This window comes from Hermetia illucens, chromosome 1, assembly GCF_905115235.1.
Source record: "Hermetia illucens chromosome 1, iHerIll2.2.curated.20191125, whole genome shotgun sequence".
Lineage (NCBI taxonomy): Eukaryota > Metazoa > Arthropoda > Insecta > Diptera > Stratiomyidae > Hermetia > Hermetia illucens.
In genome coordinates this window covers 177,304,492-177,331,340 of record NC_051849.1, presented here as the reverse complement: position 1 = coordinate 177,331,340, position 26,849 = coordinate 177,304,492, and the positions used below count along the sequence as shown (strand labels likewise).

The 26,849-nt window shown below is 42.9% G+C and overlaps 1 protein-coding gene across 7 annotated transcripts in view; it reads right to left on the bottom strand.

Moving 5' to 3' along the window:
* Positions 1-1,829: 1,829 nt before the first annotated feature.
* The window catches only part of LOC119661141 (apoptosis-resistant E3 ubiquitin protein ligase 1), a 109,038-nt gene continuing 84,018 nt past the window's right edge, over positions 1,830-26,849 (bottom strand). For 5 of the 7 annotated variants that reach the window (XM_038070343.1, XM_038070345.1, XM_038070346.1 and 2 more), the window contains 8 exons: positions 21,915-22,220; positions 15,215-15,413; positions 15,023-15,159; positions 14,515-14,950; positions 14,169-14,458; positions 13,781-14,104; positions 4,157-4,419; positions 1,830-3,962 (listed from right to left, as the gene is read on the bottom strand). In XM_038070343.1, coding sequence (XP_037926271.1) covers positions 3,860-3,962; positions 4,157-4,419; positions 13,781-14,104; positions 14,169-14,458; positions 14,515-14,950; positions 15,023-15,159; positions 15,215-15,413; positions 21,915-22,220 — 2,058 coding nt within the window. In that variant the 3' untranslated portion in view covers positions 1,830-3,859. The remainder of the gene's footprint in view (positions 3,963-4,156; positions 4,420-13,780; positions 14,105-14,168; positions 14,459-14,514; positions 14,951-15,022; positions 15,160-15,214; positions 15,414-21,914; positions 22,221-26,849) is intronic. The other 2 variants (XM_038070344.1, XM_038070342.1) reach the window with 1 other exon arrangement.

The window sequence follows — 26,849 nt, the reverse complement described above, 5'->3', positions numbered from 1 at the left end:
CGGTCTTAAACGAATTGCTCTAACACACTTCAAGGCTCAGATCCAATATGGATTGTTGCGCCACCGATTATTATTATTATCACACAGTGCAGCAATTATAGAGGCATCATGTTGCTGAGTACCATCTATAAGATATTCTCCGCTATCTTGCTAGGCCGGATAGCCTCATACGGTCAGAACGTCATTGGCCCATACCAAAGAGGCTTCACTCCAGGCAAATCAGCAACAGATCAGATTTTCTCTCTGCAGCAAGCGATGGAAAAACTGTTGCAATATAGCCATCAGTTGCACCTTCCCTTCAACGACTTTAAAGCCGCCTATGATAGCATAGCCAGGGTAAAACTCTACATGCCCATAAGGTCGAGGTCGAGGTATCCCGACAAAACTGATACGACTGACTAGGCTGACTCTGACCAATGTGCGAGGCCAGATAAAACCAGCAGGATCACTCTCAAGACCATTCAACATCAACAACGGTCTACGGCAAGGGCATGCCCCATCATGCGTCCTCTTTAACATGGCCCTCGAGAAAGGAATCCGTGATGCTGAGGTAAATGCAAGAGGTACGATCCTCTTTAAGTCCACTCAACTACTGGCCTGTGCTTACGATATTGACATCATGGGAAGAACCACCCGAGACGTACAAACTGCCTTCATCCAGATCGAGCAGGCGGCAACTGGCGCGAGATCTTGGACTGCACATCAATGAAGGCAAGACAAAATATATGGTGACAATGTCAGCACCAAAAACTAACCAACAAACAACATCAAACCGCACTGGTCAAACGGGAAGAATAAAGATAGGGAGACTACAACTTTGAGACCGTTGATAATTTCTCCTATCTAGAGTCGAAAATCACAACCGATAACAGCTATGACGACGCACGGTTGTCGGCAGCCAACAGAGCCTATTTCAGCTTACAAAAACTGTTCCGCTCGAAACGTCCCACCAAAGGATCAGAGCTTTTACTGTACAAGACTTGGGTTCTTAGCAAGAAAAATTGCAAACTCTTGACCGCGTTCGAGAGAAGAATCCTCCGAAGAATTTTTGGCCCCCTACGAGAGGATGAACAATTCCGTAGCCTACGTAACGACGAAGTCTATGAGCGATGCCATGATCGTCCGGTTGTGGATAAAATCTGGCTCAATAGGTTACGGTGGGCGCGTCACTTAATCCGTATGGATGAGGATGATCCAGCTCGGAAAGTCTATAAGGGCAATATCTATGGTAGGAAAAGAAGACGAGGCAGAGCCTGCCTGAAAAGGAGCGATGGCGTAGGTCAGGACGCCAGACAGCTTTTAGGGATATCGAAGTGGTGGACCTCGGGGCAAAACCTGGATGTCTGGAGTTCTTTATTAAGGCAGACGTAGACCGGATACTGGTTGCTGCGCCGTTGATGATGATGATGATTATGAAATGTTATCAGCGGAAATTTTTGTACAGAAACTGGTAGCATTCCAAGAGGATTAGGATGCAACCAACTCCGTGATCGATCCAGGGTAAAATGTGAACAGCCGAAGAAGTAAGGAAAGCGCGGTTACGAACACCGTGCATAAAAGAAAGAAGACTTAACTAAAGCTAGCTAACTCCGCTCCATGATGTAATGCCTAAAGATGGTTCCACGAGGCAAGGGGCAGTCGGCGTTTGTTTTATTGAATAAAAATATCCCCACATTGGCGTGTTCAGTTCAGTGTTTTTGAAGATTTCCACCTGCCTAAAAAAAGACAGACGGTCTTAAAAAACGGAGCAGTTATCTTGAAGTGTGGTTTTTTTTTTTTCATATGAAATCAAGCACGCCACCTTTTTTAGTTAATCCATTTTTATTTTCATTAATCAGCAAAAATATTGTTGCGCTATTACATTTTCTCTCTTTCTCGATCGAATTGCGGTATGCTTAAAAATAAATTATTCCCTTCTAAAATATTCAAATAATTTTCAAGAATATCGGAATAATATATGCAATATCAAGACGAAATTTAAATATATGTATATATATAGTTCATCAAGGCCAAAATGCCATCTTTATATATTCATAACTCTTCTCTGTTAAGTACATTTATATATATTACTAAGATCTCAAAACTAGATATTCTAAAATTTCAAAAATTAATTGGACCTTGAAATAATAATTCTTTATCGTTTTGTTCTACTATAGGAATCGGTTCTATATGATAGTGTTAGTGATATTAGGAGTGAGTTCGTGTTTTGGATTGTTTGATGTTGATATTGATTGATTTGCAATTTGTGATTGGAGTTTGATTATTCGCTTAGTTTATTACGTATTGAAGTTTTAATTCCGTTGAAATTAACAAACTGAAAGGCTTGAATGTTTTCCATCCTTACTTCGGTAATCTAAGACGGAAAATCAGAAGCAACTCCGCTTTAATTCTGCATCGATTACGGCTTCAAAATGCATAATAAAAATCAGCCAGGAACAATATATTATTATAAAACTAGTGCTTATTTAGCCAGATTAAATACGGAACGATTCGAAATTTAAAATATCGGAAAAATTAAACATATTTGTAGTTTGTTTTGACCTAGGCCATCTAGAGATACGTTGGCAACCATTTATATAAAATGCAAAAAGTATGTATTCAAATGCTGTGTTCTGTTGGTCTCTCATGCAGAATTGCAAAATTTAAAATTAAAGGAATGCTAATTGTTGCTGGAATGGAACAAACTGCATTTTATTGAAATGTGTAAGTGATCAATGGCAACCAGTCCTGGTGCATCAATGGCGGAAGATATCATTAACGTGCGCTATTTTTGGCGAGAGAATAAACTTCCTCTAAACTAGTTGTAAGTTTTGTGTTTACATAACTATTATTTGTGCTTTTTTTTGGTATTAATCTATGAAGCGTAACAATGTAAATTCCTATGCAAACGAAAAAGAGCGTTTGACAAAAACATAAATAAAATTAATAATATTCATGAAGACTAGATTAGTTAACAGAAATTATCACAGTACTTTTAGTTGGTTTCGTTAGTATACATTAAAACACCTATTGGAAATGTAAATGAAAATGATGCAAAATAAAAACTCTGTCATCTTAGACTAATCTAAAAGCTAATCTACTAATAATGTTAAATTTGGCCCGAATATTTATTGAAAAATATGATTTTCAGCTTAACGAGTTCTTGCAGAGTAAAATAGGCATTCAACTTCTGGTATTGCTTGATTCGGAATGTTCGGCTACATTTGTTTAACACGTTCTGCTTATGAACTATTCGCAATGTGAAGCAAAGTAGATACCATCAAGTCTAGATTTCTCAGACTTGATGTGGGCTATTTCTACCGTAGTCTGATCTACGAGTAATAATTATTCGAAATACTTAGAAAGCTTGAGGTAAATTCGTGATTATACGGGAGATCTATTGTTTAGTTGAATCCTATAATGTACGTTTAATTTGTACGATTTCAATAACGGTCAAAATTTAGTCCTAGGAGAACGTTAATTGCCATATATGGATTCTATATGAAATGAGTACATTTTTTTGTTCAAATTCCTCCATTACCATTGTCAAATAACTGCTAAAACTGATAAAGAGATCAAATCTACATAAATGTTATCTAGGCTTAAAGGACTCGTTAAAAATAATTTCAAGGATAAATTGTAGACCAAAACATCCCCATGCTGGAAAGATTCTACAAAACAACATCATAAATATAAAGAAGTTGTTTCAATTAATGGTGTTATCATTTTGTGGTGTTATTTTCTAAATAAAAAGTAAAATAGGCACCTCAATCGCAATAGCCAATAAAAAGACCGGTAGTGGACGAAATAATTTAAGTTACGTTTTAACTTACTTCATTCTAATGTTAAATGACTTTGTCGGTTTGGATAACAAACGAATCTACACCATACCGAAACCCTCGCTACCTTCACTAATTGAAAGTAATAACGCCTTTTCAAATTGTTCATAACTTTCGTAATCGGGAAGACAAAGTTGATTGAAACTGCAAACGAAAGGAAAGGATATATTAGCATTTACATTTAATAGAATATGTTTAGTGTGAGCTCAGGGGCGCCGGAGGTTTTTTTTCTGAAACTTCAAAGACAAGGTCCGACTCCTCGGAGAAGAGTCGATTTCTTAACCCTGGCTTAAGGAGTAATTCCTCTACAACCCTACACTTAAACTTACTCCACTTACCATGTATGAGCTGTTGGTAAACTACCAAATGTTGGTGCTGCGGTGATCTGGAATCGAGGATTGAGCTCTTGAAAACCACCCGGTGGTAGTTGTGAACAGCCGGTTGTAAATTGGAGCAAGCGAGCCATTTCTGTTTGACTGAAATTACTGACGGCGGCCCAAAACCAACCTAAAACTCTTCGAAATTCCGCAGAGTTGCCATTAACTATATGGTGGGCGCGGAAATCTGCTATTGAATATTCCCCAGTACCGCACATTAACAGCTGTAAAAAACAAAAAAATGCCATTAAAAAGCGTGAATTATGACCAAAATTTTATTCTGTTGACACTTTTGCTTGGGAAGAACATGGTTATAGAATTTAAAACAAGTCGGGAAACCGGAAGCTGGGCACTTCAGGTATGAAAGGTTTACCCAAAAATATGGTAATATACTATTATTAACTTAATTTGAATAGATATTGATATGGAGAGTATTTTGAGGACTGGGCACCATACAGAGGCAGCTTCATGATTTTTTTCAGATTTTTTGGTTGGGTAGTTTCTGAGAATGGCTCCGTTAAAGAAATCATCACTTTCCACCCCTCCCACTTCCCGCCTTTTTAACAAATCTCAAAACTAAACCGGCATCGAAAACTACTAATCGAGACCTTTCATTTGATACCCCACATGACTACATTCGGAAAAAAAAATGTTTACACCCCCCTTTTATATGTATGGGGACCCCCCCCCCCCACTAGATTCAACCTGGAAGAATATTACTTACTGCATGTCTGGGGATCCATAGTTTCCACCTTCTCACTAAATTTCGTGTCAATCGGTATAGTCGTTTCTGAGAAAAGTGATTGTGACAGCCAGACAGACACGCCGACGTTGCCATTGTATCAAAATACAAAAACCTGCATAGCGAAGTATGGATAGCAGATAAAACCAGTAAGGTGGCGATATGGAGCTGCGGAAGCCAAGCTATAGTAGATGCGAAAAAACGTCCAGATGACGGGTTCATTCGTGCCAAGATTGGAGGGATATACATCTATAGCTGTTACGCAGCACCGAGCCTCACATTAGAGGAATTCACGTCACTGTTGGAGAAACTATTCTTCAATGCATTCTCACGCTTGAACGTGGTACTTGCCAACTCTAGGGGAGCCAACATATTCCGGAGGGGAGAATTGCAATGGGTGGTAGACCTCACCTTCGTCAGTGATTCTCTAATCAGAGACTTGAAGTAGCGTGTCAGCGAGGAGTACACACACAGCGATCTTCAGGCTGTCATCTTTCAAACCTCACAAAGGAATAATATGAAGCCATTAAAACGAATAACGATGAGCTGGGTAACTAAGAAATTCGACGCAGAAATGTTCAAGGAGATACTTCTGGAAGATGCATTGCTATCGGGAAGCGCACAAAACAAAGTTTCACAGGTCGTGGAAAAATTGCAGCGGGCATGCGATGCCGCTATGCCTCGACGTAGTACTTTCCGAAGACGAAATCCTAACTTTTGGTGGAATTCCGAAATGGAGGAATGCCGGAAAAAATGCTTCAAAGCTAGGAGACGCTCCCAGCGCAGAAGAAACCGACCTGAGTTCGAGGAGCTACACATGCAATATAAAAATGCGAGGAAAAAATTGCAAGTAGCTATCGCAAAGAGCAAATCCGAACATTTCAAGCGGATGTGTACTGAAGCTGACTCTGACCCATGGGGTGGCGCATATAGGTCGGTGATGTCATCACTAAAAGGGGTGTGCTCCCCACCGATTAATTGTCCAGAGTTGTTGCAGAATATAGTGAACACTCTATTCCTTGTGAATGTGAATTGTACAAGTCAAGTCAAGTAGGTTCTAGACGCAGCAAAAAGATTGACTGAAAAAAAGACCCCAGGATCGGATGGAATCCCTAACATTGCCCTGAAAGTAGCCGCCAGGACAGCGCCAGGTATGTTTGCCCAAGTTTTCACGGCATGCCTTAGGGAGGAGAATTCCCCGAGCAATGGAAGCTATAAAAGCTAATACTCATTTCCAAGGTAAGTAAACTATTGGGTGACCCCTCCTCATATAGACCGATATGTCTGGTCAATACCATTGGCAAACTATTTGAACGGGTAATATATAACAGACTGCTCGCTGTTGCGGAAAAGGAAGGAGGCCTTTCCGACAAACAATTCGGTTTTCGTAATGCGAAATCAACTGTCAACGCAATCAGCATGCTGACGGGCTTGGTTCATCCTGCAATAGAAGAAGGAAAATGCTGCGCAGTAATAACCCTCGACGTAAAAAAATGCGTTCAATAGTGCAAAATGGAAAAAAATCATCGAGGCACTCGACAAGATACAGGCCTCGAAGTACATTGCACGCATTTTGGTTGAGTTTCTCCTTGGGAGAAGACTTTACTTCGAATCGGACGATGGGCTACAAATATTCCCGACAACTTGCGGAGTGCCACAGGGTTCTGTCCTGGGTCCTTTGCTGTGGTTATTTATGTATGATGGAGTGGTGACCCTAAGCGTACCCGACAACGTGACAACTATTGGCTTCCCCGATGATATCGGAATAACAGTGGTTGCAAAGCACCAAGACGAGATCGAGATCTATGCAAATGAAGCGATATGGGAGATCAATTCCTGGTTGAGAAATTCTGGTCTTTCACTTGCTGAACATAAAACAGAAGTAGTTCTCATTAGCAAGAAAAGAAAGAACACAACTGTGAAAATCAAAGTTGGCGAAAAAACAATTTACTCCCAACCATCGCTCAAATACTTGGGAGTAATTATTGACAGAAGACTCAACTTCAAAAGACACATTGAGTACGCCGCAAGTAAAGCGTCTTCCATCGCTGCAATGATCTCGAGGATACTACCGAACATTGGTGGGTTAAGACAAAGCCGACGTCTTCTGCTCTCTAGGGTAGTCAGCTCCGCGCTACTCTACGCAGCTCCAGTCTGGGCAACTGTTCTGAATAACAAAGTGAACTGCCGAAAATTGGGAATGGCGTATCGGCTAAGTGCACTCCGGGTATGCAGTGCGTATCGGACAACATCAGGAGAAGCAGCATATGTACTAGCAGGGATGCTCCCCATAGACATCTTGCCGAATGAAGGCCGGCGACTCCACGACAAAACGTATGCTGCTGGAGAATGTCGCGCATTTCGACGGCAATTGGCACGGTGGGAATCTATCGAAGGGTGGCAAAAGCGATGGGACGAGTCCCAAACTGGTCGTTGGACACACCGTATCATTCCGGATATTCGGAAATGGTTTGAACGAAGCCATGGGGAATTAAGCCACGAGTTAACACAATTCTTAAGTGAACATGGAGGTTATCGTACTTTTTTACATCGATTTGGTCACGACGAATCACCATGCTGCCCAAGATGTGGTAACGTGGCTGAGAATGCGGAGAATATTATATTTGATTGCCCAGGTTCACCGCGCACCGAACAGAAATGGAAGCGGTCGCAGACAGGCGTTTAACACCTGAGAACATTGTGGAGTTCATGCTGGAGTCAACGAATGCCTGGAGTCAGGTTGTTAGGGAATTACAAGCTATTCACCAACAGCTTAAGCAGGATGAAAACAAGGAAGGGAGAGAACCATAATGAGTCGCAGTTAAAAGCTGATAGTAGTTCCGTGGGGAGAGTGGAATGAGAAGGAGGTGGTTTTAGTAAGTACATGTCTCACATTACTGCGTGGCAGGAGCCAGCAGTAGGTTTTGAATCTTTCCACCTTCCAACGCCAAAAAAAAGGCAGACAGACAGACATTGAACCGATTTTAATAAGGTTTTGTTTTGCAAACAAAACCTTAAAAAATCTGTAGGCATTCTTTACTACGAAGGGTCGTGACGGTGGTTAAGGAGTCTACTTTGAATAATGATATCTGCACTGTGCTATGATTATTGTTTCTGTGGTGCATGCTTTTTCTCTAGGCTTCTTCAGATTTGTTTTATTTAGCCACCAACAGGGCTGATTCATTAAAGACGCCTTGTACATACATAAATTAACTTACTTCTCGGGAAGTAAATTATTTGTTGCTAAATGCTAGTCAGAGACGTTATCTTTCATAGGTAGATTGTTTATAGCGCTACAACCCATTTCAGATCTTGCCTTCTTCAAAATCTGCCTTTAACAGCATCGGCCTAGTGTCCATGTCCATTAATTTCTTACTTCTAACAGAATTTCACCGTCGGTGTCAGTTGGCTCTTCCCATCTTTCCTCTGTTATCCGTCAATTTTTCCCTTGAACACCCTTTCGGATATTCTCGCGCTGTCCATCATATACTGTAGATGACTTACACAATGTGGTATTTGTAGTCGAGATTTTTAGCTCATCATAGATTTCACACAACTCGTTGTGGTGCCCGATGCATCGTTATCCTGCATGCGAACTACTTCCAATATTCTGTGTAGGACATTTCTTCCAAAGGCATCCAGTATTTTTATTGCTCGCTGGATCAAGATCTACGCTTCCCTGCAAATAATATAGCACAGATCTGTTGATCGATTTGTAGATGCGAAGCTTCACCTTCCTGTGTATGTATGAATAGCATACCTAATTTACAAATTGAGAAAAAACTAAGTTGTCCTCATTGCTAACCAATGTTCCAAGGGAAGGAGTGAACACAAAGGTTGGTGAGCGGAGGAAGGTGAGGGGAGATGTTTTTTATCAATTTATATGCATAAGATCGCAAAACCCATAACTGTCAAGGCCAAAATCCACGCTCAATTCGGCCTGTTAGTTATACCGGGAGAGCCCGCAGTGCACCTGACCGCCAATTGAACTAAAAAGGCCACCCACAGACAAGACAAGCGGCATCATTAGTTCAACTCTGGACGTGGAACGCATCGAGATGAAAATTTGAGATATTTTTGTCTGTAAGCATTTAATAAAAAATGTTTACCAGCGATGAAAGAGCCCATAAAATTCTCGCTCACAGCCTAAAAAAAAGGAAATTCTCGCCCACGGCTTAAACAGTCTGTGTGAGACGACCGCCGACAGGGCGCATCAGCGCATAAGTACCGGTTTTCTTTTTCTCCTTTTCGATCACGGGCCGCCTAAACTGTCCAAACTGACAGGCCAACCACATCCCACCCACGTTCCGGCCGTCGGTCAACTGCGGTCGACAGGTTCCTAGATGGCGGCCTTAGTCTTTGCGCTTTAAGTATCCGTGGAAGACGTCGTCTAGACGCCCAAACTTTATCGTCTGCATTTTTTCGAACCAATAGCTTCAAAGTCAGTCAGGAAGTAGAATCTGTGGAATCTTTATTTCAGCCATTGGATTTGTGGTAAACGGAAGGGTGGACGAGAAGAATTTAAAATTGTAAACTCCATAAAAAGCTTCAAAATTATTAAAAGAATTCCCAAATTTATCATGGAGGAGGAAATTTGAGCCGTATCAATGCCTTCTGTGAAAATGATAAAGAAACAGGAGAAATCTCGACCAATCCAGAAAATTCCATCAACCCTCTTCAATTGATTTTGAATATATACGGCCACGCATCGACTTCCACATCTCTAAATCAAAAGAACGTGAAAAATGTGGTCGGGACAGTCCATCAAAATCTGCAAAACGACTCAGGAAAAATGCCTAAAGTGCAGGAATTAATAGCCTATGGTGGTCAGGTGCGAAACGTGGATTGGTACCCACGATGGAGCATAAAACTTGGGAAATGCCTGCTGGACCAACACCAACAGCTCTACTACCAAACCATATCTCCCCTTCACGTGGTGACCGCTGGGAGCTCTTTCTTAACGAAAAGCTACAGACGGAGAAGGATGAAGGCGAGTCTCTCGCGCTTAAAAACGGGACAAATTGTACCAACTGGTACTACAGGTTGGGGGTTGGGTAGAGCTGACAACCCTACACGAAAAACAACTTGTTACCAAGCCACAACAGAAGCCTCGGGCTGGACTGATAACACTACGAACCCGGTAACGACAACGGAATAACGATTTGCGAATTTTCTCATGGAACGTGCACTCCCTGTATAGGGATGGAGCTGCCAAGCAGCTAGCCGATACCCTGTCCCAATATAGGACTGATGTAACAGGAGATGCGTTGGCCAGGGACCGGCTTCCTGGAGAAGAGTCGCTATACCATATATTATAGCGGCCATCCAGAAAACCGTGTGCTTTGAGTAGGTTTCTTAGTCAGCCAAAAATAAAACTTACTGTTATCGGTTTCGAAAACATAAGCGAACGGCTATGCACTCTGCGCTTGCGAGGCAACATATAAGCCTAATCAACGTTCACGCCCCTACAGAGTCGGAGAAGGATAACTTCTACGAGGCAATAGAACGAACCCTCGAAGCCTGCCCCAGATATGATATCAAAATCATACTTGGGGATTTTAATTGCCAAGTAGTGACGTAGCCCGTATTCAGGCGATACGTTGGCTCCCATAGCTTACCTAGGGATACCAATGATATTCAATTAGCAGTGTCACACGAAGTGGTTGTTGGAAGTACCTGGTTTGCGCGGAAAGCGGTTCACAAACATACGTGTGCCTTTCGAGACCGGACCACTTTTAACCAAATTGACCACGTACTGATTGAACGCCGCCACCTCTCAGCATTGATGAATGTCAGAACATATAGGGGGCCAATATAGACTCGGATCACTATCTCGTTGGCGTGGTGCTCCGAGCTCCAATAACAACACTACCCAGAATCCCCCCTGACAATCAGGTGAGAGTTAACACTGGGGCCATCCACAACACAGCCCTCCGCAACATCTATAAGAAGGGAATGGATGCCGCAATAACCGCAGTCAACAGAGATCCTGGAGATGAAGCATCAGCAAATGATCTTCACAATCACCTGAAGAACGTTATCATAAATACGGCCACAAACATACTTGGCCTCAGCCGAAAAAAGAGTCCGAACGGCAGGTTCGACGATGAATGCAAGCTAGCAAGCTAGAATGCTGCATACAGCTGCAGCTGCTCAACAACCAAAATATCGGCGAGTTGGAAGTCTCATCAACTGAAGACAACGGATAAATGCTGCAACCACCAAGTATAGAAGAAGCAGTCCATGCAATTCGTCGGCTTAAAAACCACCAGCGGCCGATGGAATTACAGCCGAATTGGTTAAATATGGAAGCGATCAACTACACCAAGTGGTTCATCAAGTGATGCTCAAGGTGTGGGACAGCGAATCAATGCCTGACGATTGGCAACGAGGTATTATATGTCCAATACATAAAAAGGGGGATATCATGCAGTGCAACAATTATAGAGGTCTTACGTTGCTAAGTACCATCTATAAGATATTCTCCGCTATCTTGCTAAACCGGATAGCCCCATACGCTCAGAACATCATTGGCCCATACCAAAGAGGCTCCACTCCAGACAAATCAGAAACAGATCAGATTTTTTCTCTGCGACAACCGATGGAAAAACTATTGGAATATGACCATCAGTTGCACCATCTTTTCATCGACTTTAAAGCCGCCTATGACAGCATAACCAGGGTAAAACTGTACACGACCATGAGAGAATTCGATATCTCAACGAAATTAATAAGACTGACTAGGCTGACCCTGATCAAAATCCGAGGCCAAATAAAAGCAGCAGGATCACTCTCGAGACCATTCGACATCAACAATGGTCTAAGACAAGGGGATGGCTTATCATGCGTCCTCTTTAACCTCGCCCTAGAAAAAGTGATTCGCGATGCCGATATAAATGCGAGAGACACCATTCTCTTCAAGTACACCCAACTACTGGCCTGCACTGACGGTGTCGACATCATGGGAAGAACAACCCAAGATGTACAGTCTGCCTTCATGCAGACCGAGCTGCACATTAATGAAGGCAAGACACTCCGTCTTGGCAAAGTCAACACCGAAAACCAATCTACCAACAACATCAAACTCCACTGGTCAAACGGGAAGAATAAAGATAGGAGACTACAACTTTGAGACCGTTGATAATTTCTCCTATCTAGGGTCGAAAATCACAACCGATAACAGCTACGATGATGAAATCGGCGCACGGTTGTTGTCAGCCAACAGAGCCTATTTTAGCTTACAAAAACTGTTCCGCTCAAAACGTCTCACCATAGCGTCAAAGCTCTTACTGTACAAGACAATGATCTTTCCAGACCTCATGTATTCCTCAGAGACTTGGGTTTTTAGCAAAAAAGAACTTCGAACTCTTGGCCGCGTTCGAGAGAAGAATCCTCCGAAGAATTGTTGGTCCCCTAAATGAGGATGGACGATTCCGTAGCCTACATAACGACAAAATCTATGAGCGATACCACGACCGTCTGGTTGTGGATAAAATCCGGCTGCGGTGGGTCACTTAATCTACATGGATAAGGATGATCCAGCCCGGAAAGTCTATAAGGGCAATATTTATGGTAGAAAAAGAAGACGATGCAGACCCTGCCTGAGATGGAGCGATGGCGTAGGTCAGGACGCCAGAACGCTTTTAGGGATATCGTATTAATGGACCTCGGCACAAAACCTCTGGAGTTCCTTATTAAGGCAGGCCTAGACCGGATACCGGTTGTTGTGCCGTTGATGGTGAACGTCAGCACCAAAAACTAAAGAGACAACAACAGTGGTCAAATAAGGACAATAAAGATAGGAGACGACAATTTTGAAACGCTTAATAATTTCTCCTCTCTTTAGGGTCAAAAATCAAAACGGATAACAATTGCGATGATGAAATCCGCGCACAGTTGTTGGCAGCCAACAGAACCCATTTCACATATGAGTGCGTGAAATATGCGTCTGTGAGAGGAAGTTCTATCTTGGACTTCTGGCTCGAGATGGCATTCCTCCTAACGGAGCATAGTAGTCTGAATGCATTTCTCTTATTCCGGAACCTTGCCTCCAGTCAGGGTTGTGTTCTATATGGGGCAGATTCTGAGGACTGGTTTCATGTTCCACGTCTGTCTAGCGTACAATAACATCGGTAATTTAGACGATATGGGCGGTCAGGTAGCGGACGGGCGCCATATTCCTTAGTTGTCGGAGAGGTGTTTGATACGTCTCGTATCCACTGGTATAAATGCTGGGCCTGCATTCAGTATAAACCAGTACCACTGTACAAGCCACGGCGGGGCTCTTATTGTGGTCTCTAAATCAATTCGTCTCTAAAGAGAACTATGGGATCATGCCTACATGGCAGGTACTCACGTTAAACTATTAAACGTTATGATTATATAACCAGTTTTTATGATTGTGTGGTTTAATAGTTGGCTTGAAAAGAAATTTTTAATCACACAGCCAGGTGCTTGCAATCACATTGATTCACATCATCAGGGCATCACACAAACCACATCACAACCAATACTATTTCTACCTTTTCACTTCCTGTGTATAGTCTTCGTGATCCCTCTCCTCCTTGTCAATCAGTAGGCTTTCCAATCAGGAAGATCTTATGAGACGCCACTTTATTAACTAATACGAAAGGACAAAATCACAACAAGAAAAAGACAGTTGTTAAAGTAGCCTCTGAATCTAAGTGAAATTAAAATGGGGACACTGATGGATATATTAAACCCTCTCGATCCTCCATGGAAACATCTGCTCATCTTATGTTTTCAGAGCAATGGGCACATTTACCTAGATAATTAGATCATGTTTTTTTACAGAAAAGATAGATAAAGATAAAATTACTCACCTCCAGTTCATTTTCGTCAAATATACTCAGCAAATTATCCGGGATAATGCCATTCAACCCCTTCAAAAAGCTATCGATTTCCTCTCGAACATTATTACAAAGTCGTTGTTGCGCGAGTGCATCTAAATATTGATTTTTTGTTGCGTTTGTGACACGAACTTTGGAGCCATTCGGAATTAGCTCAATTGTTTTCGTTAATTGTCCAGAAACATCATAAACTTCTTCAACAAAATAAACTTCTAACGAGTCAGTTGTATCTAAATCGGTGTCTAATATATATTTAATTTTCGAGAGGTACAAATCAGGATCGTCCTGTTCGAAGTACTGAAAGAATATAGTATTCAAGATGATTAAATTCGATTGCCATAAATGGTTTAAAGTATTGTACCTTGTAATGAACACGCAAACCAATTAATTGTGCTAAGAATGATCTTGTGAAACGAGCTCGTACTAATTGGCGATATGTTCCGCCTAAAGCACTTTCGTACAGGCATTTCCCAACTATTTTCCCAGCGAACTCATAGTGTTTCAGTTTTAAATGAGGCGGTCGGTTGGCATTGGGATGCACCAGAGCTTGTTGTTTATCGTGGAATGCGCAAAATAGTCCTCCTCGAGGATCAAACAGAGCGCTGCAGATTAACTCGAACCACTCGCGCCGTAAACCACCCCAATCGATGCCTGCAAGTACCAATTACATGTGTAAATGAGTTTCGACTTATCTGAAATTTCAGTACCTTGCTCCCCTTGAAACGTTACTTCGAAATTTCCACACCAATCCGAAATTGAGAATCCTTTCGTAGCTTTCCAACTACTTTCGAATATCTTTTCCCGATTGACTTTTAGCGACAACTTTTCGTGATAGTAGTTGGAATGGAACTTCCTAACCTCGTGATAAAAGAAGTCTTGTTTGTCCTTGAATGTCTCTGATCCTCCAATGTTTTTGAGTAGGAAATGTGTAAACGTTGCTGCAATAATATTCCTGTCCTTCGAGGCCAATTCAATTTTAGGCTGTGATCCATCGTCGATGATGAAAACTGGTCCATATGTCTGCATTGTGGAATGCGGTAGGAAGTGAAACTTAGTTGAAGGACATAGACGAAATGTTGCGATTCGTTTCGGAATGAATTTCAAGATCATCTCCTTTATGGTAACCTGGAATAAAAGCGATTTCTTTGCGTCATGCTTATTATGAGGGGGAGTTCGTTTTCAGACGGGTGGGCGTGCTATGCATATCATACTCACTTGTTTGGGCCCTACATAGCAGAGGACTTTGCGTGGTTTCGAACGGGGTTGGCCAAAAATGCTTAGGAGTTTGGCTTCATAACAGATATTATGTTTGCGGGATGCAATGTTTTTATGAACAAGGGTTGTATCGCTACCTGCAAAAAAAATTAGTCATTAGAGATTGAAATTAAATGTGAATGTTCAACTCACTGCTCAGAACGATAATATCAAAATCGCCATTTGGAAGCCTTTGATTCTGAAAACTGATCACAGCTTTTAGGCAAATTGGTTCGGGGAATAATGCCGTAACTGCTATTCGTGAGTTAACTTTATCATACGTGAATGATATTGCTCGGCAAAGCTTCTCCACTGGAGCCCCATTCAAATCGAAAATCTCCACTTTATAGCCCTGTGAGTAATTTTTACAGAAAATAATTTATTAATAGAAGCCAACATCACTCTCTTAATTGATGAAACATGAAAGGCTTAATATTATGCCTGAAGAATTTTGAAAAATGTTAAATTTCATTTCAAATATTCCAACTTTTAAGTACTCTTTGTAGATAATCCTTTCCCCATGAAATCACTAATTAAATCTCGTTTAAAAAAAGATTCATTTTTAGTTTCTATGCTAGGAAGCGCCCATGGAAGTCACGCGCTCGGAATTAGGCCAAACTACTTGAAATCCTTTCAACATCAAACCTCCCTCGTAAAACTTTGAATTAATTTCGAGAGAGATAGTTTCAATCCCTTAATCCTGTCTGGTGGTTTGTTATTTATTAAGTGTGGAAATAGAAGCAGTAGGGAGTAAGCCCGTTATTCAAGAATACTTTGAGCATTTTCCTTCATTATGCAGAGGCTAGTAAACGTAAGTAAGAGCACTTGGACAGGATAAACGCTTCCTTTGACTATGCAAGGAGATAATAGAGATATACTGAATTTGCAGTATTAAATGCTTTGTGCGGAATTTGGCGCGTGCCTTGCATAAATGGAAATGAATTTTCGTGAACCAGATTTGTATGTCATTTAGATCCTTTTGATCTTTAACACGAAGGTATTTTGCCCGATTTAAACCGGAGCGACATGTAAGTAATATGAATATATAAAGCAAAGTGTCACTGAGCTTCATACTTAAGCGGTATAGGAACGATAGGGAAAAAACTGTGGGTTGGAAAATATTAAACACTTTCTGGTAGACAAAGAAATACTTATTAATGCATGAGCAACTGCATATACACTCTAGGAAGGGTGAATAAGTAAAAGTTCGTCCATTATTTGATGCATGAGCCAACTCTTTCATGGTGTAAGGTTTCGCGAATTTAAAAATCGCGGTTTTTTGCATGTTGGCCTCGACAATGGGTACTGTAATATCTGTGTGATATCTAAGGCTACAATCCCGCAGGTGGGAGCAGGAGGATGGACCATTGAAAATAAGCCTGTAACAGTTGAGGCTACCATCTGTACGCATGACGCCCCTGGTGAATCATAGTATGCTCCAATCTAAGAAAATAGTAGTGAAAGGCAGCCGGAAGGACGTGAGGCCTAAAGACCCAGTGACATAGGGAAGCTCAAGTAGAGGCAGCTTCCATCATACTTGATGATAAAACAACGACACTCCCTGAGTTAAGGAAGGAAAACTTCCATTGGGATGAAGCCTTATACACCTCGATGCTCATCCTGCCGAGACAAAGAGGGATTTCCGACAGAATGGGCATATTGGAGCGATGAATTTAGTACTTTGATGAGCTATTGAACAACGAGAACATCGACGAGTTGGAGGTCCCGCCAACTGAAGACGACGGACAAATACTGCCACCATAAGAGAAACAGTGCATGCAATTCATCGGCTAAAAAATCATAAGTCGCCAGGAGCCGATGGAATTACAGCCGAATTGGTTAAATGTGGAGGCGACCAATTACACCAAGTGGTTCATCAAGTGATGCTCAAGGTGTGGGACAGCGAATCAATGCCTGACGATTGGCAACCAGGCATTATCTGTCTCATACATAAAAAGGGAGATATCACACAGTGCAGCAATTATAGAGGTATCACGTTACTGAGTACCATCTATAAGATATTCTTCGCTATCTTGCTAGGCCAGATAGCCCCGTACGCTCAGAGCATCATTGGCCCATACCATTCCAGGCAAATCAGCAACACATCAGATTTTCTCTCGGCGACAACCGATGGAAAAACTGTTGGAATATGGACAACAGTTGTACCATCTATTCATCGACTTTAAAGCCGCCTATGATAGCATAGCCGGTGTAAAACTGTACACGGACATGAGAGAATTCGTTATCCCGACGGAATTGATAAGACTGACTAGGCTGACCCTGGCCAATGTGCGAGGCCAGATAAAAGCAACAAGATCACTCTCAAGACCATTCGACATCAACAACGACAAAGGGATGCCCTATCATGCGTCCTCTTTAACCTAGCCCTCGAGAAAGTGATCTGTGATGCTGAGGTAAATGCAAGAGGTACGATCCTCTTTAAGTCCACCTAACTACTGACCTATGCTGACGATATCGACATTATGGGAAGAACCACCCGAGACGTACAAACTGCCTTCATCCAGATCGAGCAGGCGGCAACTGGTGCGAGATCTTGGGCTGCACATCAATGAAGGCAAATAAAAATATATGGTGGCAACGTCAGCACTGAAAACCAACCAACCAACAAGATCAAATCGCATTGGTCAAACGGGAAGAATAAAGAAAGGAGACTACAACTTTGTGACCGTTGATAATTTCTCCTATCTAGGGTCGAAAATCACAACCGATAACAGCTACGATGATGAATTCCGCGCACGGTTGTTGTTCGTCAACAGAGCCTATTTCTGCATACAAAAACTGTTCCCCTCAAAACTTCTCACCATAGGGTCAAAGCTCTTACACAATGACAATGATCTTGCCAGTCCTCATGTGTTCCTCGGAGACTTGGGTTTTTAGCAAGAAGAATTGCGAACTCTTGGCCGCGTACGAGAGAAGAATCCTCCGAAGAATTTTTGGCCCCCTACATGAGGATGGACGATTCCGTAGCCTACGTAACGACGAAATCTATGAGCGATTCCATGACCGTCCGGTTGTGGATAAAATCCGGCTCAATAGGTTACGTTGGGCGGGTCACTTAATCCGTATGGATAAGGATGATCCAGCCCGGAAAGTCTATAAGGGCAATATCTATGGTAGAAAAGGAAACGAGGCAGACCTTGCCTAAGATGGAGCGATGGCGTAGGTCAGGACGCCAGATAGCTTTTAGGGATATCGAATGGATGGACCTCGGCGCAAAACCGGGATGCCTGGAGCTCCTTATTAAGGTAGGTCTAGACCAGATACCGGTTGTTGCACCGTTGATGATGATGATCAGAAGGGCGTATATCAGGATAAAAAACATTTGAAAACACTAAAAAGGAGAAAGGTTGCAAGAACGATCAAACGAATTATTACGAGAGAGTGTGAACATATCTTTAATGGACATAATTTAATGTCCCTGAAAAATTCAAGTCAAATTTAGAACTCTTTGGTTTGTAAAAATTGAGAACGGCTTTAGGCAAACTCAAAAAGAAAATCTTATGCTGGATTTAAAAAAATCTAAAGATTCAACCGTCGCTTAGTTTCTGTGCAAACAGAAAAGTTTTCATGATTTTTCAACTACGTCAAAGACGGTCTCAAGAAAGGACGGAGCCGCACTATAATTTAAATAGCAAGCGTCTCGAGGGCTAGGCATCCACTATCAACTCAACGCATCTTTGCCCCACCGAGATAGCAATCTGTAAATCCGAAATTTTCCTCTTGCTGACGAAACAATGTCCACGCCTCGGAAAAGAACGAACTTACCAGTTGCGACCTTTGATTATCGTTCAAGGCCACATATTTGATAAAGACAGCCTGTGAAGCTGCCATACCTCGGAGGGGCCCTAGCAATGGCAAGCCTTATATGTACTGGTGGAAGGCAGAAATTGTCGACCTACGGAAGGAGTGTCACAAATTCCGTTTAGCACAACGTTTAAACGCCTGTGGCGAGGCACGCACTATACAAGCAGAGTATAGATCATCAAAAACAAGACGCAGCGCGATAAATAAAAACAAAGCGGTTAACAGAACGTAGTCAACGAGATAAATGAAGACCCATGAGGGCTTGGCTATAAACTTTATACAATCGACACTTGCCGAGGCGCAGAGCTTCAGAGCCTGAAGGCAAACTCCAAATACAAGTTCAAGGAGTTTCCTATCTTCGACTCAAACTCCTACACACTCTACCTGAGGCAAGGGACCTAGGTTATTCATTTCGGCGGATTTTTGCAGGGAGGTATTTCGCACAATACACAATCTTGCGCACCCAGGCATCAGGACAATGAACCGGTTAGTCACTGCAAAATATTTCTGGCCGTCCATGAACAAGGACGTAAACTCTTGAGCCAGACAGTGCATGTCGTGCCAGAAGTGCAAAGTCAACAAGCACGTAAGAAAGGAAGTAGGCGTATTTCCCTAGGTCGATGAAGCGCTCCTACACCATCCTTCTCGACATCATTGGCCCTTTGCGAGACTCGCGCGGATAAAGGTATTGCCCCACAATCATCGACAGATTTACGCGGTGGCCTGAAGCAATACTCCTAACTGACATTACGGATCCCCCGCTTTGGTTTACCAGGCGTAATTATCACGGACCAGGGAATGTGGTTTGAGACTACTCTTTTCTTGGAGTTAGGTAAGCTCCTTGGCTTCAAACGGCACAGGACTACTGCATACCATTCACAGTTCAAATGGAGGCAACGAACCCTGGCACCGATTGGCACCGGACGCTAAAGGCCACCTTAATGGCTCGCGACGATCCATCGTGGTCGCGGTCCTTGCCATTCGTCCTCCTCGGCTTTCGAACAGTCAACCGAGAGAACATCAGGTTGGCCCAGTAATCACATTGGCAGGATCACGGATCGGGATCGCGGGAGTGGTCCCCGTCGCCCTCTTTGTTAAGTAACGTAACGCCATCTACAGCCGGGAGAAGTGACCCCCGTTGCCCTCTTTTCTAACGAACGTGAAGCTATCTACAGCCGCAAAAGCAAAGATTCAAAATGTGCTAAGAAGCAGATAGACTGCGCGACTCATCGACATTTTAGATCCATGGCGGAAGTAAAAGCATAGTGAGATTGATTATTTCCTTACCCAACTTATAGGGGGCATGGGGATTTTCAGTCTTACCTGCACAAGATTCGAAGGTACAAGGAGGAGTAGTAAACGATGCCGAACACACATTTTTCTCTTGTAAATGGTAGGATGGCTTTCGCCAGCAGCTTTATGTAGGCACAGGGGAGCTCTCCTCTGACAACATTTGCAGAGAGATGCTGAGGAGCGCTGGCAGATGGAGTCATGTTGCGCATGACGTTCGGGTTCTTCCTGTTGCGAAGAAAATTGAGTTCGACCGGTGGAGGGATGGGATGGCAAGGAGTTCACTGATCTAACAACTCCCTTTTCCTCTCCCCTCTCCTCCCTGAGCCGGGAGAGTGAAAGAGCTAGCCCGAATTAATGTGTCAAACGATTCCAGGCTAGTTCTCTGATGACTGTTAGGTGTTTAGTGTACCGTTGTGTGAGTCCAACACTCACGAATTGGTTTTCCAAATATGTATACGCTCCTCAACAACGATTTTCCAACTTGAGCGAAAGTCCCAGCGCTAGTAGCCGGACATTCTGGGCTTGAGCGAAAGTCGATACCATGGTATTAGCATATGACATACTGGGCAAAGCTGCGAAAATTAAAACCAATACAAGAAACATGTTCCCACCCTCCAAAACAAATAGCAGTTGAACAAAAAAATATCTCAATTGGAGGCTTCATCCAACACCACGGCGTTAGCGCCCCATACTGCAGAGAGCAGGACTGCCTATTCCACTCTCTCACATTAAGACTTAACACAAATTATTAATTTTAAATAATTACCGTTCGTGTGAACAAACTCATTCCTAATGCTAAGGTGATGCTTCAGCAGAGACGCTGGGAAACGCAATTCAGCTCTCCACTGTCATGGTTTTCATTAGTTGACGACATTAAATGTACTTTTTAATTGGACTGTCGTTGGGTAGCATTCAAGGTTTTGGAATTGTCCCAGCTATACTGACCTTATACTATCTTGATTGCTTTCTCGGTTCCGTGTAGTTTCTTAGTGAGAATTTTATTCAGTGTTTCAAACCTTCGTCTTTTAATTGAATTTGAGACCAGTATTGCGTATAAATAAGGTCTCGACTCCACCCGGACCAAATATGCAACCGGGGTAAGTAAACCTGATCCGAGCGAGTTTACTTTAGTACCGAACGCAAGCTCACAACACTCGAGCTATCAGAGCATAGCGGCAAACCTAGTGATAACGCCTAAATGTCGGTCCTTTGATAAAACATTTGAAGAGACCCAAAAGACAATTTGTTCTTAGTTCCTCAAAATACCACACTCCGCCATCCTAGCTGAGGCGACAATTTACCGGAGGTGATGGTGATTAATTTTGGACATGATTATTTTCCCTCTAGATGAGGATTGCACCTATACCAAAACTTTCCTGCCAGAATTGGCATATTTACTACAGCAACAAAAGTACAACTGGTAGATTTTCTACGAAGTTTGGTGAACTTATTTTTACGCCTCTAAGAATTACAAACCTTAACTGAAGCGGGGAGGACACTGATAATAGTCTACCTATATTAAATCGTGCAGAGATTGCTCTCCGCTTAAGGGTATTAGGACCGACTCATTAACTACAGGTTATCATATTTTAGGCGAAACCAATATAGTTTTTAACTTTACTGAACTCGGATGTCCACCTATCTCGTGACAGATAATTTTCACAAGCAAATTAAACCATGAAATCCTCTCCTCTTGAAATCAACATTCAAAATCGTACATTTTTTAAAATCTTACCTCAACAGGATCTTCATCAGCGGTGAAAACACAACCATTCCCGAATTCGTCTCTTGGCTCGATATGGAGCAACGTTGGAGCACCTGCGCAACAGACAACAGTACTAGCGGGTCGAATAAAACGCGAACGACGAGCATCAATAGATCCTGGAACGAATGTTTTCGTAAAAGGACTTCCAGGTATATGATTGGATCCAATCATAATGGAAATTTTATATTGTCCGGCGGTACGAACAGTGAACTTCACTTTTGCTACATTCGCATTATTAGGATCTGTAGAGGATCCTAGCTCGCTAATAGCAACAACCTGAAATAAAAGAAACTTAAATTTATAAAGCCAAAAATAATCATAGATAGAACAATGATAAAAGAGATACCAAAATCATGGCAGACTCAGAGGGCTCAAAGCTAACTTGGCCCAGCTTTATTGATGGAGGATAAAGGGAGGATTTTGTAACTCAAAAAAACATTTGCTCGTTATTCGAATAGTCGTGCCCGGTTATGCTTCCCTAGAAGGCAAACAATACAAATCTGAACCCCTAAGAATTCTCCTCTCCTTATCTGTCAATAGTATAATGGTAATGCCAATACTGTAACATATATGTATGTGCATTCGAAGACCCATTTTTTTAGATAACATTGCAGTTAAAGTTAGAGTCGAAATTTAGTGCATTGGTGCGGAAAGCCAATCAAGATGCAGACAATAACTTCCAAAATGCCCGTGTAGAAATTGAAACTAGCACATTTTGCAAAGGAAACTCTCATCTTTGCGCTAGCAATGGACGCTAAGTATCATATCGCACGCTTGGCCCCATTTCAATCACCTTGAGTTCGATGCTCCACTCCCAGGTGCAGCAAACCGATTACAAATGCAAAGCCCTGTGTTGGCCCTGTAGCTGCTTATTAAAGTGACCCCATCACTTTTCCGTACAACTTGTTGTTTCCCAGTCCCACGGCGTTTTCTCTGGAAGCTGCGAGGAATGGCATCTCCATTGCTGTGACAACTTGATTTGCGTCCAGTAATTCGTTCTCTTCCAATAATTTGCCAATTTTTAGCCCTTTGACTTACTTCCCCAAGTAGTAACTGACTCCCTCAAGTGTTATTTAGAAGTGTCTACTCAGTTGGTTACTCACTCTCTTAATCTTAGGATTTACCCCAGCCACAGCAAAATCGTCGACGTGATGTAGAAAGTAGGTTATTGGTCCATCCTTTTCTGCCTTTGCGTACAAACACGTCTCTGGACTTCCATTTCTGAACCCTTGTTCTCCGAGAATAACTGCTGCCGCCAACTTCCAAACCTCTGCTGACTGCTTCAGCCCCTATAGGCGTCATCTCACAACCTCGCCTTTTCGCTCTGGTACGAAAAATAAATCAGGCTGCCTCGTAATGATCACTTCATCCAGTTCTCCATTCAGGTATGCATTCTGCACATCTAAATACCGGACTTGAAACTTCTGTTATGTCACCAATATAGTAAGACTGCGACCACCTCGTGTTTGATTACAGTGACCGGATTAGAAATTAGAGTGAACGGCTTGTCGTAATCTTCGACATACCGCTACAATAACCCCCCTGCGACTAAATGAGTCTTGTAGCTCGTCCTATCATCCCGTCGGTTTTTCCTTTAAAAACCCATTTATACGGGATTGCCTTCCTGCCTAGAGAAGTCATTTCCCAGGCTTGATGTTCATCCAGTAATTTCATCTCTTCCTCTGCTGCTGGAATATTTGCACGCTCCTCGATAACGGCAGCGAGGGTCCTCAGAACAGGACATTCTGGGCCTAAGGGAAGTAAGATGATGGGATTCTGGAGAGGAATCTTCTCAATCTTGCGCCAATGTGCCTTTGGAAAGTCAAGTGGTAGCAGACACGAATCCGGTATCGGGTTGTTTCTGACTTCTACCGGAAGGTGCGCTCTCTCGACCTGGGAGCAAGCTTCTGGCAGACTTCTAACTGCAAAATTCCGCTCCAGTTTCAGGAGTATCACAGCTGTACAATGCTACCCACCAACAGAGACTTCCGATATAGTGGAGAAGGATGTTTTCTACGAGAAATTGAACATAGTTCAGTGGAGGCTTCCTAATGGTGACATTTTGATCATGATGGGTGTTCGGAATGCCGAGGTGGGATCTGACAGCACCCTGCTCGGACTTATGATGGGGAAACATTGTATTTGCGACCGCAACGGTAATGTTGGGAGCTTCGTAGATTTCTGCAACTTCCACCGCCTCGTCATTGGTGGCACATTGTTCGAACACAGAGCCAGCCATAAGGTCAGTTAGGTTTCAACGGACCGACACTGTATGAGTAATCAGATCGCGATCAGTAGTAGATTTAGGAGTTGTCTGCTGGATATGTGTAAGAAGAGAGGCGCTAACATCGGCCTCAAAAGAGATCACCATCTTATGATTCGGTGTTCAAAATCGACCGATTGTATAACCCAGCTGTCCCTCAACAATAGGAGAGCTATCTTGCTGGCCAGGCGGCAGATATACTGAGTAACCCGCCTGAGAATATCACCATCAAAAGTGCTCTTTTCTCAGGTGTTAGACAGGTCGTCGGCCACGTCCGGACCGGGCATTGTAAGATCTGGCTGACTGCGGAATCGTGGAAGCGGGTCGATGGTCGGAAGGGAGTGAAGGCTCTAATGACCACTGTCAGCGATGGCGGGTGTGGCGCGCTCGTAACACGAAACCGAGCGAAATCCTGAAAAGTTCAGCGTACTGCACGCCGTGACAAGGCAGAATTTACTATTGTATTGATCAGAGAAGCGGAAGATGCCGCAGATCGTAATGATTTCAGAAATGTATACCGCACCACGAAAAAGATTCCATGTGGTCGTAAATCTTGCGATGATCAGGTGAAGAACATCAACGGTCGACTTTTCATCTACGATTATGAACAACTGAAGAGGTGGAAAGAACACTTCGCCATGGTTCTTACCCATATTACATCCGGTGAGGTTCGTCTTGTAGATGAAATGGCAAGTTACCGTAGTATACGGATACGGACGGTTCTTCCAAGCAGAAAGGAAATCATTTCGGCCATCAATACAACCGAATAAAGCCGCTTGGCTTGGCGGCAAGGTTAATCATTGCTACAGGAACAGTTACTGCAGATCTGGTACTTCTACTCGTACGGAAATCTTGGGAATTCGAGGCCTTTCCCAGGGGTGGATCAAGGGGATGATCATCAAATACCCAGAGATTTTGATTGTGACAATTGCAGGAGTAATCCTGCAACGCGACTGGTTTTTCGCTTCTGCATTGACCCCATCAACACCATATGGATCATTTTCGAACAGTGCGCAAAATTTAGATCTTCGCTGCATCTGCTCTTCATCAATTTAGAGAAAGCTTTCGATAGCGTGAACAGGAAGTGTATCTGCAGTACTCTACGGAGAAGGGGCATTCCGGAAAAACTAATAGTTATTATCAGAGCCACATACGATGGCGCAAAATGTCACGTGCCGTACCGAGGTAAAATCTTGGAGAATTTTGAGGTCCAAAGTGGAGTCCGCCAGGATTATATCCTGTCACGGACATTATTTCTTCTTGTTAACGGTGACGTTCTTCATACTGCCTTGTCCGGAGGACCTGGAGGAATTCAATGCACGATGACATCTTTCCTCAAACACCTCGACTACGTTGATGACATCTGCTTGCTCTCTCACCAGGTCATGGATCTTGGCCAAATGGCTCTGGGTTTGGGAAGAATGCCCCTCTTTGGTAGAATTGGACTGGAGACAAACACCAACAAAACCAAGGTTCTCAGTCTGATGGGTCATTGTACTCTCCCTATCTGCATTAATGGGCAGAGCATCGAAAGCGTAGATCATTTTGTACATCTAAGAAGCGTGCTTTCTTCGGACGGTGGCACCGAACTAGATGTTGCCCGACGCAGTAACACCGGCAATTCTGCTTTCGCTGTCCTGTTTGAAATCTAAAAATGCAGTTATCTCAACACCAAGATCAAGTTGAGATTGCTCTGTGCTTGTGTTCTTTTTCTGTTGCTATTAGCCTACACAATGACGAAATCTATGAGCGATACCATGACCGTCCGGTTGTGGATAAAATCCGGCTCAATAGGTTACGGTGGGCGGGTCACTTAATCCGTATGGATGAGGATGATCCCTCCCGGAAAGTCTATAAGGGCAATATCTATGGTAGAAAAAGAAGACGAAGCAGACCCTGCCTAAGATGGAGCGATGGCGTAAGTCAGAACGCCAGACAGCTTTTAGGGATATTGAATTGGTGGACCTCGGCGCAAAACCGGGATGTATGGAATTCCTTATTAAGGCAGGCCTAGACCGGATACCGGTTGTTGCACCGTTGATGATAATGATGATTACCCAAAAGCTCCAAGCTTTCGTCAATACCTGTCAGCGTCATGTCATCGGAGTGCGCTGGCCTGACACAATCTAAAACGAAAAACTTGGTCGGCGCACAGGCCTGCCACTCGTGGGCACTGTGATCGGAAGACGGAAGTGGTGGTGGATAGGCCACACTTTAAGGAGGAGTGACAATTGCATTGCGGGCTATTATCCTGTATTCTGTAGCGCTGCCATGTTAGCGTATAATGATTCCTGCTCGTACCTTCACGTCCCACTTTCTCCGTTTCTCTCTTAGGAAGAGTGGCAACCCTAGAAACCAAAATATCTCATGTGCAGCTCTGGCTTTTCACCTATGTAAAATTCAACTTGTACATCCCAATACTCCTGTTCTCCATCCCAGACCCGTGTGCTCTAACTTATTCCTTCATCGTTTGCACCATTGGCAGTCGCGCTTCAAATAACTGGCTTCTGGCAGTGTTAGCATGTACCTGTCTCCTTTTGCTTGTCCTTCCTTTCTGGTGGAAAGCTTGACCTTTCTTTAAAATTACTTTTATTCTGATTAAGTTTACCTGAAACTGCTGATTTAAGAACAACTTCCGAACT